The sequence below is a fragment of the Coregonus lavaretus genome (genome assembly GCF_964263955.1).
Source record: "Coregonus lavaretus genome assembly, contig: HAP1_SCAFFOLD_4902, whole genome shotgun sequence".
In the NCBI taxonomy this organism is placed as follows: Eukaryota; Metazoa; Chordata; class Actinopteri; order Salmoniformes; family Salmonidae; genus Coregonus; species Coregonus lavaretus.
This window is the reverse complement of record NW_028156804.1, coordinates 14,164-29,034: the sequence shown is the minus strand read 5'-3', so window position 1 is coordinate 29,034 and position 14,871 is coordinate 14,164. Positions and strand designations below refer to the sequence as shown.

General features: G+C 48.7%; 1 protein-coding gene across 1 annotated transcript; it reads left to right on the top strand.

Moving 5' to 3' along the window:
- The first annotated feature begins 1,273 nt into the window (after window positions 1-1,273).
- On the top strand, window positions 1,274-13,350 carry LOC311119676 (charged multivesicular body protein 2b-like). Its single transcript, XM_084194344.1, has 6 exons — window positions 1,274-1,404; window positions 2,981-3,072; window positions 7,722-7,916; window positions 8,333-8,435; window positions 8,786-8,892; window positions 13,038-13,350. Exons 1-6 carry the CDS (start codon window positions 1,371-1,373, stop codon window positions 13,149-13,151), a joined length of 645 nt encoding a protein of 214 aa, XP_084050470.1. The 5' UTR covers window positions 1,274-1,370; the 3' UTR covers window positions 13,152-13,350.
- The last annotated feature ends 1,521 nt before the right edge of the window (window positions 13,351-14,871 follow it).

Sequence of the window (14,871 nt, the reverse complement as noted above, 5' to 3'; positions counted from 1 at the left end):
TAGGTGCCAAGCCAAATTTCTTGAGCCTCCTGTTGCGCCTTCTTCACCACACGGTTTGTGTGGGTGGACCATTTCAGTTTGTCAGTGATGTGTACGCCGAGGAACTTGAAGCTTTCCACCTTCTCCACTGCGGTCCCGTCGATGTGGATGGGGGGGGGTGCACCCACTGCTGTTTCCTGAAGTCCACGATCATCTCCTTTGTTTTGTTGACGTTGAGTGAGAGGTTATTTTCCTGACACCACACTCCCAGAGCCCTCACTTCCTTCCTGTAGGCTGTCTCGTCTGCAAACTTGATGATTGAGTTGGAGGCGTGCTTGGCCACGCAGTCATGGGTGAACAGGGAGTACAGGAGGGGGCTGAGCACGCACCCTTGTGGGGCCCCAGTGTTGAGGATCAGCGAAGTGGAGGTGTTGTTTCCTACCTTCACCACCTGGTGAACACAAATTCAACCACCTGACTGTTTGCTCATTGATGTTGCTCTAAGATGGCAACTCAGAGCAAATGCGCATGTGCCAATTGAATAATAATATAATATGCCATTTAGCAGACGCTTTTATCCAACGCCCCCAAAAATGTGTGCATACATTTTTACGTATGGGTGGTCCCGGGGATCGAACCCACTACCCTGGCGTTACAAGCGCCATGCTCTACCAACTGAGCTACAGAGGACCACAGCAATCTCAGCAAAGAAACAGTCGGTGGTTGTATTTGATTAACGTTTATTGAAATAGTAAGGATTTCAGCAAACAAATAATGTTGTTTTTAAACACTATAATTTGTTTGCGAGCATGAAAGCTGTAATTTATGGTTGACGCTGCTTGTTTGCCATCGGCCAATCGTCGTTCTCAACAAGTTCAAAGCACTTGAACGCACACAAATCGTTGACGAAGTTTACAAGGAATATTTCCCCAGTTTCCCACTTGGTATGAACGCAGCATAATAATACTATCAGGAGGAAACACCCACTTGGCAAGAACACCTCATACTTATTAAAATTCAAGCCCCTTTTCCCAAATCATGAACAGACAGATCGAGCCCAGCTGGAAGCCATTTACAGTCTGTAAAGAGCTCTCTGGTTGGCTGGCTATCCCCATGCAGCTGTGGTGTGGTGTGGCTTTGAAACTAGCTAACTACTGCCACCTGGCGGTTGGCTTTCTACCCAGGCGACTTGGCGAGGCTCAGTGTGAGCGGCAGCGCTTTTATTCTAGGTTGTCTGGAACGCCCCCAATTAAGTGCAGCACTTCCTGCTTCTCTCCGAACCAGGAAATAAACAGTCGGTGGCTGGGGGCTGGTTTAATTAACAGACGGTGTAAGGGCCTTTTAAAACATCATCGAATCATAGCTATTTGGCCAAGTTATCGCCAGTCACCATGGCCGGCTTCTTCAAGAAAAAGACAGTGGATGGTAAGTGTAATCATCACCGACTCGACGTTTCAGCTAGTTAGCTAACATTAGCCTCAGTCTCTGAGAGTGAAATACTTACACACTTGTCGCTAACATGTAGGCTCAGCATTCCCATTACAAGTCAGAATGTTGAGTAAACTTATATTTTACTTATTTACCTGTAGTCCGTTGATTTTTGTCCTTAAATAGGAGGTAATCAGAAAAAATAATAATAATAACACAGGGAAGCGTTATTAGCCTGACTTTTAATACGCTGGTCTGTAAAGGGTACCACAGAGTCATAAAACACATAACATAGTAGGACATGCTGTTGGTCCTTTTGGCGGTGGAGATGGAGATAGGGGATCCACAGGAAAGGTTTGCTTACCCGATTCTGTTACTTTATGCATAGAGCCCCACCCGCAGTGGTGGTGTCATAATACCCATAAAACCTAGCGGTCAAACAGGGAAATGATTCCAATTGTTGTTCCACCGTTTATTTTTCCCGCAGGGGATTTTTAGAAACACTTAAAATAAGGGCTGTGTTTCGTTTAGGCTTACCCAGAAGTCACGTTTTGATAACCGTGTAAATCTCTCCAGGACAAGGTGACTTTTTAAAAAAGTTCCCCTATGGGGAAAAATGAATGGTGGAAAATCGATTAGAACCATTTCCCTGTTTGACCGCTAGGTTTTATGGGTAGTATGACACCATCACTGTGGGGCTCTATGCATGAAGAGATTGAAAATACCAGTGACAGAATCTACCCCCCCCACCGCAAAAAGTCGGGGAAGCAAACCTTTCCTGTGGATACCCTATCTCCACCGCCTACCGCCAAAAGGAACAACAGCATGTACAACCGGTAAAGTAAGTGGAAATATCATTTTATTCAACATTCTGGCTTGTAGAGACTATTGTGTCTTTTTTGGAGTAACCATGGTAACAGTCTGATGTTTTGACAAGCCTCAGTCATAACATATATGTTGTTAACTTGCTAGCTAGTTATCAATTGCCTTGTTAACATTGAAAGTGACTGTCTCATAAGATGATGGGTCAATCGTTAGCTAGCTACATATTAGCTACGTGATGCTGCTGTAGGATCCCCCTCTCCCGCTGCTGATCTCTCCCTCTCTCTCCTGTCTGTCTCCTCTGTCTCTCTCCTGTCTGTCTCCTCTGGCTCCTCTCTCTCTCTCCTGTCTGTCTGGCTTCTCTCTCTCTCTCTCTCTCTCTCTCTCTCTCTCTCTCTCTCTCTCTCTCTCTCCTGTCTGTCTCCTCTGGCTCCTCTCTCTCTCTCCTGTCTGTCTGTCTCTCTCTCTCTCTCTCTCTCTCTCTCTCTCTCTCTCTCTCTCTCTCCTGTCTGTCTGTCTCCTCTCTCTCTCTCTCTCTCTCTCTCTCTCTCTCTCTCTCCTGTCTGTCTCCTCTGGCTCCTCTGTCTCCTCTGTCTGTCTCCTCTCTCTCTCTCTCTCTCTCTATTCAAAGGGCTTCATTGGCAATGGCCAAAGCAAGTGAAATAGTGAAATGAACAATAAATAGTTTATCTCTCTCTTCTAGTCTCTCTAGTACTGATCTTGTAGTGTTCTCTCCCATCACTACCTCTAGATGTGATAAAGGAGCAGACCAAAGAGCTGAGAGGAACCCAGAGACAGATCACCAGAGACAGATCTTCCCTGGAGAAACAGGAAAAACAACTGGTGGGTGTGGTCTGTATACAGAGAGTGTCTGAGTCATGGAGAATGGACAGGGCATTCGGAAAGTATTCAGACCCCTTCACTTTTTCCACATTTTGTTACGTTACAGCCTTATTTTAAAATGAATGCAATTGTTTTTTCCACTCATCAAGCTACACACAATAATGACAAAGCAAAAACAGGTTTTTAGAAAATTTTGCAAATGTATTAAAAATAAAAAACGGAAATATCACATTTATGTAAGTGTTCATACCTTTTTCTCAGTACTTTGTTGAAGCACCTTTGGCAGTGATTACAGCCTTGAGTCTTCTTGGGTATGACGCTACAAGCTTGGCACACCTGTATTTGGGGAGTTTCTCCCATTCTTTTCTGCAGATCCTCTCAAGCTCTGTCAGGTTGGATGGGGAGCGTCGCTGCACAGCTATTTTCAGGTCTCTCCAGAGATGTTCGATCTGGTTCAAGTCCGGGCTCTGGCTGGGCCACTCAAGGACATTCAGAGACTTGCCCCGAAGCCACTCCTGTGTTGTCTTGGCTGTGTGCTTAGGGTCGTTGTCCTGTTGGAAGGTGAACCTTCGCCCCAGTCTGAGGTCCTGAGCGCTCTGGAGCAGGTTTTCATCAAGGATTTCTCTGTACTTTGCTCCGTTCATCTTTCCCTTGATCCTGACAAGTCTCCCTGCTGCCACCACCATGCTTCACCGTAGGGATGGTACCAGGTTTCCTCCAGATGTGACGCTTGGCATTCAGGCCAAAGAGTTCAATCTTGGTTTCATCAGACCAGAGAATTTTGTTTCTCATGGTCTGAGAGTCCTTTAGGTGCCTTTTGGCAAACTCCAAGCGGGCTGTCATGTGCCTTTTACTGAGGAGTGGCTTCCGTCTGGCCACTCTACCATAAAGGCCTGATTGGTGGAGTGCTGCAGAGATGGTTGTCCTTCTGGAAGGTTCTCCCATCTCCACAGAGGAACTCTGGAGCTCTGTCAGAGTGACCATCGGGTTCTTGGTCACCTCCCTGACCAAGGCCCTTCTCCCCCGATTGCTCAGTTTGGCCGGGTGGCCAGCTCTAGGAAACACTAGTAAAACTAAATGCATGCTCTTCAACCGAACGCTGCTTGCACCCGCCCACCCGACTAGAATCACTACTCTCGACGGGTCTGACCTAGAGTATGTGGACAACTACAAATATCTAGGTGTCTGGTTAGACTGTAAACTCTCCGTCCAGACTCACATTAAGAATCTCCAATCCAAAGTTAAATCTAGAATCGGTTTCCTATTTCGCAACAAAGCCTCCTTCACTCATGCTGCGAAACATGCCCTCGTAAAACTGACTATCCTACCGATCCTTGACTTCGGCGATGTCATTTACAAAATAGCCTCCAACACTCTACTCAGCAAATTGGATGTAGTCTATCACAGTGCCATCCGTTTTGTCTCCAAAGCCCCATATACTACCCACCACTGTGACCTGTACGCTCTTGTTGGCTGGTCCTCACTACATATTCGTCGCCAAACCCACTGGCTCCAGGCCATCTATAAATCACTGCTAGGCAAATCCCCGCCTTATCTTAGCTCATTGGTCACCATAGCAGCACCCACCCGTAGTCTGCGCTCCAGCAGGTATATCTCACTGGTCATCCCCAAAGCCAACACCTCCTTTGGCCGCCATTCCTTCCAGTTCTCTGCTGCCAATGACTGGAACAAACTGCAAAAATCTCTGAAGCTGGAGACACTTATCTCCCTCACTAACTTTAAGCATCAGTTGTCAGAGCACCTTACCGATCACTGCACCTGTACACAGCCCATCTGAAATTAGCCCACCCAACTACCTCATCCCCATATTGTTATTTATTATGCTCATTTGCACCCCAGTATCTCTATTTGCACATCATCTCTTGCACATCTATCATTCCAGTGTTAATACTAATTGTAACTATTTTTGCACTATGGCCTATTTATTGCCTTACCTCCATAACTTGCTACATTTGCACACACTGTATATATATTTATTTCTGTTGTATTTTTGACTTTGTTTTGTTTTACCCCATATGTAACTCTGTGTTGTTGTTTTTATCGCACTGCTTTGCTTTATCTTGGCCAGGTCGCAGTTGTAAATGAGAACTTGTTCTCAACTGGCTTACCTGGTTAAATAAAGGGGGAAAAAAAAGAAAAAAAGGAAGAGTCTTGGTGAATCCAAACTTTTTCCATTTAAGAATGATGGAGGCCACCGTGTTCTTGGGGACCTTCAATGCTGCAGAAATGTTTTGGTACCCTTCCCCAGATCTGTGCCTCGACACAATCCTATCTCGGAGCTCTACGGACAATTCCTTCGACCTCATGGCTTGGTTTTTGCTCTGACATGCACTGTCAACTGTGGGACCTTTATATAGACAGGTGTGTGCCTTTCCAAATCATGTCCAATTAATTTAATTTAATCAAGTTTTAGAAACATCTCAAGGATGATCAATGGAAACAGGATGCACCTGAGCTGAATTCCGAGTCTCATAGCAAAGGGTCTGAATACTTAAGTAAGGTATTTCTGTTTTTTATTTTTAATAGATTTGCAAAAAAATTGAAACCTGTTTTCGCTTTGTCATTATGGGGTATTGTGTGTAGATTGATGAGGGGAAATTAAATTCATTTTAATCAATTTTAGAAAAGGCTGTAACGTAACAAAATGTGGAAAAAGTCAAGGGGTCTGAATACTTTCCGAATGCACAGTAGGTCTATGTGGGAAACCCCTACCTTGAGTCATGGATAATGTTGGTCTATGTGGGAAACCCCTACCTTGAGTCATGGATAATGTTGGTCTATGTGGGAAACCCCTACCTTGAGTCATGGATAATGTTGGTCTATGTGGGAAACCCCTACCTTGAGTCATGGATAATGTTGGTCTATGTGGGAAACCCCTACCTTGAGTCATGGATAATGTTGGTCTATGTGGGAAACCCCTACCTTGAGTCATGGATAATGTTGGTCTATGTGGGAAACCCCTACCTTGAGTCATGGATAATGTTGGTCTATGTGGGAAACCCCTTCCTTGAGTCATGGATAATGTTGGTCTATGTGGGAAACCCCTACCTTGAGTCATGGATAATGTTGGTCTATGTGGGAAACCCCTACCTTGAGTCATGGATAATGTTGGTCTATGTGGGAAACCCCTACCTTGAGTCATGGATAATGTTGGTCTATGTGGGAAACCCCTACCTTGAGTCATGGATAATGTTGGTCTATGTGGGAAACCCCTACCTTGAGTCATGGATAATGTTGGTCTATGTGGGAAACCCCTACCTTGAGTCATGGATAATGTTGGTCTATGTGGGAAACCCCTACCTTGAGTCATGGATAATGTTGGTCTATGTGGGAAACCCCTACCTTGAGTCATGGATAATGTTGGTCTATGTGGGAAACCCCTACCTTGAGTCATGGATAATGTTGGTCTATGTGGGAAACCCCTACCTTGAGTCATGGATAATGTTGGTCTATGTGGGAAACCCCTACCTTGAGTCATGGATAATGTTGGTCTATGTGGGAAACCCCTACCTTGAGTCATGGATAATGTTGGTCTATGTGGGAAACCCCTACCTTGAGTCATGGATAATGTTGGTCTATGTGGGAAACCCCTACCTTGAGTCATGGATAATGTTGGTCTATGTGGGAAACCCCTACCTTGAGTCATGGATAATGTTGGTCTATGTGGGAAACCCCTACCTTGAGTCATGGATAATGTTGGTCTATGTGGGAAACCCCTACCTTGAGTCATGGATAATGTTGGTCTATGTGGGAAACCCCTACCTTGAGTCATGGATAATGTTGGTCTATGTGGGAAACCCCTACCTTGAGTCATGGATAATGTTGGTCTATGTGGGAAACCCCTACCTTGAGTCATGGATAATGTTGGTCTATGTGGGAAACCCCTACCTTGAGTCATGGATAATGTTGGTCTATGTGGGAAACCCCTACCTTGAGTCATGGATAATGTTGGTCTATGTGGGAAACCCCTACCTTGAGTCATGGATAATGTTGGTCTATGTGGGAAACCCCTACCTTGAGTCATGGATAATGTTGGTCTATGTGGGAAACCCCTACCTTGAGTCATGGATAATGTTGGTCTATGTGGGAAACCCCTACCTTGAGTCATGGATAATGTTGGTCTATGTGGGAAACCCCTACCTTGAGTCATGGATAATGTTGGTCTCTGTGGGAAACCCCTACCTTGAGTCATGGATAATGTTGGTCCATGTGGGAAACCCCTACCTTGAGTCATGGATAATGTTGGTCCATGTGGGAAACCCCTACCTTGAGTCATGGATAATGTTGGTCTATGTGGGAAACCCCTACCTTGAGTCATGGATAATGTTGGTCTATGTGGGAAACCCCTACCTTGAGTCATGGATAATGTTGGTCTATGTGGGAAACCCCTACCTTGGGTGCCAGCCTGTTTGTGATGTCATTACATTCATGCCAAACATAACAATGAGTGACAAGAAGTTGGCATGATGGCACAAACAGGCTAGTCGGCACCCAGGCTAGTCGGCACCCAGGCTAGTCGGCACCCAGGCTAGTCGGCACCCAGGCTAGTCGGCACCCAGGCTAGTCGGCACCCAGGCTAGTCGGCACCCAGATTGTTGTCTTGGTCTCCATCTTTGTTTGTCTCCCAGGAAATGGAGATCAAGAAGATGGCTAAGACCGGGAACAAGGAGGCGTGTACCATCCTGGCCAAGCAGCTGGTTCAGCTGAGGAGACAGAAGAACAGGACCTACGCCGTCAGTTCAAAGGTCACCTCCATGTCCTCTCAGACCAAACTCATGAACTCACAGATGAAGATGGCAGGGGCCATGGCTACCACTACTAAAGTGAGTGGGGATCTCTCTCTGTGTGTGTGTGTGTGTGTGTGTGTGTGTGTGTGTGTGTGTGTGTGTGTGTGTGTGTGCGCGCGCCAGTGGGTTCTTCCCACAGGGTGGTGTGATGTGCCTAGTGCAACCACCCTGGACAGCATTCTCTGTCTATGTCTCTCTCTCTGTCTGTGTGTGCTGTTTTTCACGGATGTCGCCTGCCTTTGCAAAGTGTAAACGGATATCCTCCTGTAGCTCAGTTGGTTAGAGCATGGTGCTTTGCAACGCCAGGGTTGTGGGTTCGATTCCCACGGGGAGGGGGGGGGGGGGGCAGTATGAAAAATCTATGCACTCGCTAACTGTAAGTCGCTCTGGATAAAAGCGTCTGCTAAATGACTAAAAATGTAAATGATTAACCCTCTCCTCTGCCGTCTCAGACTATGCAGGCTGTCAACAAGACGATGGACCCTCAGAAGATGCACCAGACCATGCAGAACTTCCAGAAGGAGAACATGAAGATGGAGATGTCAGAGGAGATGAGTGAGAAATAGATCTATATTACACATTCCGTGTTGACGTTCCCCATGATGATGAGGCTGCTAAAATGCCATACTTGTTATTCCCTATATATAGTGCACTACTTTTGACCAGAGCCCTATTGCTCTGTGACAATGGGTTCATCCCAAATGGCACCCTATCCCCTATATAGGGCCCTGGTCAACAGTAGTGCACTATGTAGGAGATCTAGTAGGGTGGCATTTGAGACACACCCATTGTCATTATGGCGAACCCCCTCCCCTGTGTCACTCATATATATATATATATATATATAACAGATGTTATGACAAGGGATGTCTTACAGGAGTGATCTCTTTGTCCCCTTCTCTCAGTTAACGACACGCTGGATGAGATCTTTGACGAGTCAGGAGACGAGGAGGAGTCTGATAGCATCGTCAACCAGGTTCTGGACGAGATCGGCATCGAGATATCAGGAAAGGTGAGAGATTTGGTGTTATTGTAAAATAAAATGTGTTCTCAATGATGTACCTGATTTTTAAATAAAGGCAGAATAAATCAAGAGAGTCTAAACCCTGATATTGGGAAAGGTGAGTGGGAGATCCTCAGGGCTGGTTTCCCAGACATAGATTAAGCCATGTCCTGGATTTAAAATAACTTTCAGTGGAGATTTGAAATAAGACAAGGGTTAATCTGTGTCCGGGAAACCAGACCTATATGTAGCAATAACTCAGTTGAAAACTCCTCCATAACTGGTGATTTTAAAATGGCTTTAAGAAGAAGAGATGCAAGTACTCCAGAAGGTACAACGTCATGTCCTACTGGGCTAGGGTCCTACTGGGTTAGGGTCCTACTGGGTTAGGGTCCTACTGGGTTAGGGTCCTACTGGGTTAGGGTCCTACTGGGTTAGGGTCCTACTGGGCTAGGGTCCTACTGGGCTAGGGTTAGCGTCCTACTGGGCTAGGGTCCTACTGGGCTAGGGTCCTACTGGGCTAGGGTTAGCGTCCTACTGGGTTAGGGCTAGGGTCCTACTGGGCTAGGGTCCTACTGAGTTAGGGTTAGGGTCCTACTGGGCTAGGGTCCTACTGGGTTAGGGTCCTACTGGGTTAGGGCTAGGGTCCTACTGGGCTAGGGTCCTACTGGGCTAGGGTCCTACTGGGTCCTACTGGGCTAGGGTCCTACTGGGCTAGGGTCCCTACTGGGTTAGGGTTAGGGTCCTACTGGGTTAGGGTCCTACTGGGTTAGGGTCCTACTGGGCTAGGTTCCTACTGGGCTAGGGGCCTACTGGGTGAGGGTCCTACTGGGTTCTACTGGGCTAGGGTCCTACTGGGCTAGGGTCCTACTGGGCTAGGGTCCTACTGGGCTAGGGGCCTACTGAGTTAGGGTTAGGGTCCTACTGAGTTAGGGTTAGGGTCCTACTGGGTTAGGGTCCTACTGGGCTAGGGTTAGCGTCCTACTGGGTTAGGGCTAGGGTCCTACTGGGCTAGGGTCCTACTGGGCTAGGGGCCTACTGAGTTAGGGTTAGGGTCCTACTGGGTTAGGGTCCTACTGGGCTAGGGTCCTACTGGGTTAGGGTCCTACTGGGTTAGCGTCCTACTGGGTTAGGGTCCTACTGGGCTAGGGTCCTACTGGGCTAGGGTCCTACTGAGTTAGGGTTAGGGTCCTACTGGGCTAGGGTCCTACTGGGTTAGGGTCCTACTGGGCTAGGTTCCTACTGGGTTAGGGTCCTACTGGGCTAGGGTCCTACTGAGTTAGGGTTAGGGTCCTACTGGGCTAGGGTCCTACTGGGTTAGGGCTAGGGTCCTACTGGGCTAGGGTCCTACTGGGCTAGGGTCCTACTGGGTCCTACTGGGCTAGGGTCCTACTGGGCTAGGGTCCCTACTGGGTTAGGGTTAGGGTCCTACTGGGTTAGGGTCCTACTGGGCTAGGTTCCTACTGGGCTAGGGGCCTACTGGGTGAGGGTCCTACTGGGTTCTACTCGGCTAGGGTCCTACTGGGCTAGGGTCCTACTGGGCTAGGGGCCTACTGAGTTAGGGTTAGGGTCCTACTGAGTTAGGGTTAGGGTCCTACTGGGTTAGGGTCCTACTGGGCTAGGGTTAGCGTCCTACTGGGTTTGGGCTAGGGTCCTACTGGGCTAGGGTCCTACTGGGCTAGGGTCCTACTGGGCTAGGGGCCTACTGAGTTAGGGTTAGGGTCCTACTGGGTTAGGGTCCTACTGGGTTAGGGCTAGGGTCCTACTGGGTTAGGGTCCTACTGGGTTCTACTGGGCTAGGGTCCTACTGGGCTAGGGTCCTACTGGGCTAGGGTCCTACTGGGTTAGGGTCCTACTGGGTTAGGGTCCTACTGGGCTAGGGTCCTACTGGGTTAGGGCTAGTGTCCTACTGGGCTAGGGTCCTACTGGGTTAGGGCTAGGGTCCTACTGGGTTAGGGTCCTACTGGGTTAGGGCTAGGGTCCTACTGGGTTAGGGTCCTACTGGGTTAGGGCTAGGGTCCTACTGGGTTAGGGTCCTACTGGGGAAGTCATTCTGCAGCTCTATGGAAATACTCTGTAAAGGAAGTTAGCCTTGTTCCGAGCCAGAATGGCTCATAGGGTAGGAGATGAATCTCCTGTTTCTGTAGTGAGACAGCTTGATGTACCAGTACACCCCCTGGACAGGACAGTAGTCTATCTCCTGTTTCTGTAGTGAGACAGCTTGATGTACCAGGACACCCCCTGGACAGGACACTAGTCTATCTCCTGTTTCTGTAGTGAGACAGCTTGATGTACAGTACACCCCCTGGACAGGACACTAGTATATCTCCTGTTTCTGTAGTGAGACAGCTTGATGTACAGTACACCCCTTGGACAGGACACTAGTCTATCTCCTGTTTCTGTAGTGAGACAGCTTGATGTACCAGTACACCCCCTGGACAGGACACTAGTCTATCTCCTGTTTCTGTAGTGAGACAGCTTGATGTACAGTACACCCCCTGGACAGGACACTAGTCTATCCCCTGTTTCTGTAGTGAGACAGCTTGATGTACCAGTACACCCCCTGGACAGGACACTAGTCTATCTCCTGTTTCTGTAGTGAGACAGCTTGATGTACCAGTACACCCCCTGGACAGGACACTAGTCTATCGCCTGTTTCTGTAGTGAGACAGCTTGATGTACCAGTACACCCCCTGGACAGGACACTAGTCTATCTCCTGTTTCTGTAGTGAGACAGCTTGATGGACAGAACACCCCCTGGACAGGACACTAGTCTATCGCCTGTTTCTGTAGTGAGACCGCTTGATGTACCAGTACACCCCCTGGACAGGACACTAGTCTATCTCCTGTTTCTGTAGTGAGACAGCTTGATGTACAGTACACCCCCTGGACAGGACACTAGTCTATCTCCTGTTTCTGTAGTGAGACAGCTTGATGTACATTACACCCCCTGGACAGGACACTAGTCTATCTCCTGTTTCTGTAGTGAGACAGCTTGATGTACAGTACACCCCCTGGACAGGACACTAGTCTATCTCCTGTTTCTGTAGTGAGACAGCTTGATGTACCAGTACACCCCCTGGACAGGACACTAGTCTATCTCCTGTTTCTGTAGTGAGGCAGCTTGATGTACAGTACACCCCCTGGACAGGACACTAGTCTATCTCCTGTTTCTGTAGTGAGACAGCTTGATGTACAGTACACCCCCTGGACAGGACACTAGTCTATCTCCTGTTTCTGTAGTGAGACAGCTTGATGTACAGTACACCCCCTGGACAGGACACTAGTCTATCTCCTGGTTCTGTAGTGAGACAGCTTGATGTACAGTACACCCCCTGGACAGGACACTAGTCTATCTCCTGTTTCTGTAGTGAGACAGCTTGATGTACCAGTACACCCCCTGGACAGGACACTAGTCTATCTCCTGTTTCTGTAGTGAGACAGCTTGATGTACAGTACACCCCCTGGACAGGACACTAGTCTATCTCCTGTTTCTGTAGTGAGACAGCTTGATGTACCAGTACACCCCCTGGACAGGACACTAGTCTATCTCCTGTTTCTGTAGTGAGACAGCTTGATGTACAGTACACCCCCTGGACAGGACACTAGTCTATCTCCTGTTTCTGTAGTGAGACAGCTTGCTGTACCAGTACACCCCCTGGACAGGACACTAGTCTATCTCCTGTTTCTGTAGTGAGACAGCTTGATGTACCAGTACACCCCCTGGACAGGACACTAGTCTATCTCCTGTTTCTGTAGTGAGACAGCTTGATGTACAGTACATCCCCTGGACAGGACACTAGTCTATCTCCTGTTTCTGTAGTGAGACAGCTTGATGTACCAGTACACCCCCTGGACAGGACACTAGTCTATCTCCTGTTTCTGTAGTGAGACAGCTTGATGTACAGTACACCCCCTGGACAGGACACTAGTCTATCTCCTGTTTCTGTAGTGAGACAGCTTGATGTACCAGTACACCCCCTGGACAGGACACTAGTCTATCTCCTGTTTCTATAGTGAGACAGCTTGATGGACAGGACACCCCCTGGACAGGACACCCCCTGGACAGGACACTAGTACTGTGGAAATTGTTAGCATATCCTTGGGAGAATCAGGGTTGAGTTGATTCATTGTGTTTTTTTTATTGATTGCAGATGGTGAGTGCTCCTTCAACCAGCAGAAACAACCCCAGCGCTTCTACCTCCAAATCAGACAGCATCTCAGACGCAGACATCGAACGACAGCTCAAAGCCTTGGGAGTGGACTAACACACTCACACACACACACACACACACACACACACCCTGTGCCTGGACACACACACACACACACACACACACACACACACACACACACACCCTGTGCCTGGACACACACTCACACACACACACACCCCCTGCTCAGTCTCTGACTTCTCTAGTGACACTATGATAGATAGATAGATATATATATAGATAGATAGATAGATAGATAGATAGATATCTATCTATGTGACTTCATGTAGTTCTGGTTGTACTGCTGGGTATTGGGCCTTTGCAGTGACCAAAGGAGGAGAGTGAGTTTGAATAACGGGGCCACGTTCAGTAGCCAAACGTTGCAGATAGAAATGTCACCAATAGATCCGACGTGATTCCTTATTCTACATGTCAGAGAGGCATGTTTGTTCTATACGTCATATTCCTATCTGAACGTTCCAAAACGTTGCGTCCTGCTGAACGAGCCCCCAGGTTTTCCACCTGTGTGGAGTTTAGAACAGGGGAGGTAAAGGGGAAAGTTATAGTTCCAGGTCAGTGCTGCAGAAGGTCGCGGGATTTATCAAGTTTTAATAACAGGAAAATTTAATTGCATGTATAATTATTACACTCCTTGAAAAGGGTCATATTTTCATTTTGGAATGAATGAACAGTAGAATCGTAAACTGCCTTTCACCATCCTGAAAACCAACTTTAGGATTAGTCCATTTTTCATCCTCCCACTTAGCCCCACCTCTCTCTGTCCCTTAGCCCCACCTCTCTGTCCCTTAGCCCCACCTCTCTGTCCCTTAGCCCCACCTCTCTGTCCCTTAGCCCCACCTCTCTGTCCCTTAGCCCCACCTCTCTGTCCCTCCCACTTAGCCCCGCCTCTCTGTCCCCTCCCACTTAGCCCCACCTCTCTCTGTCCCTTAGCCCCACCTCTCTGTCCCTCCCACTTAGCCCCACCTCTCTCTGTCCCTTAGCCCCACCTCTCTGTCCCCTCCCACTTAGCCCCACCTCTCTCTGTCCCTCCCACTTAGCCCCACCTCTCTCTGTCCCTCCCACTTAGCCCCACCTCTCTCTGTCCCTCCCACTTAGCCCCACCTCTCTCTGTCCCTCCCACTTAGCCCCACCTCTCTCTGTCCCTCCCACTTAGCCCCACCTCTCTCTGTCCCTCCCACTTAGCCCCACCTCTCTCTGTCCCCCCACTTAGCCCCACCTCTCTCTGTCCCTTAGCCCCACCTCTCTCTGTCCCTCCCACTTAGCCCCACCTCTCTCTGTCCCTCCCACTTAGCCCCACCTCTCTCTGTCCCTTAGCCCCACCTCTCTCTGTCCCCCCACTTAGCCCCACCTCTCTCTGTCCCCCCACTTAGCCCCACCTCTCTCTGTCCCTCCCACTTAGCCCCACCTCTCTCTGTCCCTTAGCCCCACCTCTCTCTGTCCCCCCACTTAGCCCCACCTCTCTCTGTCCCCCCACTTAGCCCCACCTCTCTCTGTCCCTCCCACTTAGCCCCACCTCTCTCTGTCCCTCCCACTTAGCCCCGCCTCTCTGTCCCCTCCCACTTAGCCCCACCTCTCTCTGTCCCCCCACTTAGCCCCACCTCTCTGTCCCTCCCACTTAGCCCCACCTCTCTCTGTCCCTTAGCCCCACCTCTCTCTGTCCCTTAGCCCCACCTCTCTCTGTCCCTTAGCCCCACCTCTCTCTGTCCCTCCCACTTAGCCCCACCTCTCTGTCCCCCCACTTAGCCCCACCTCT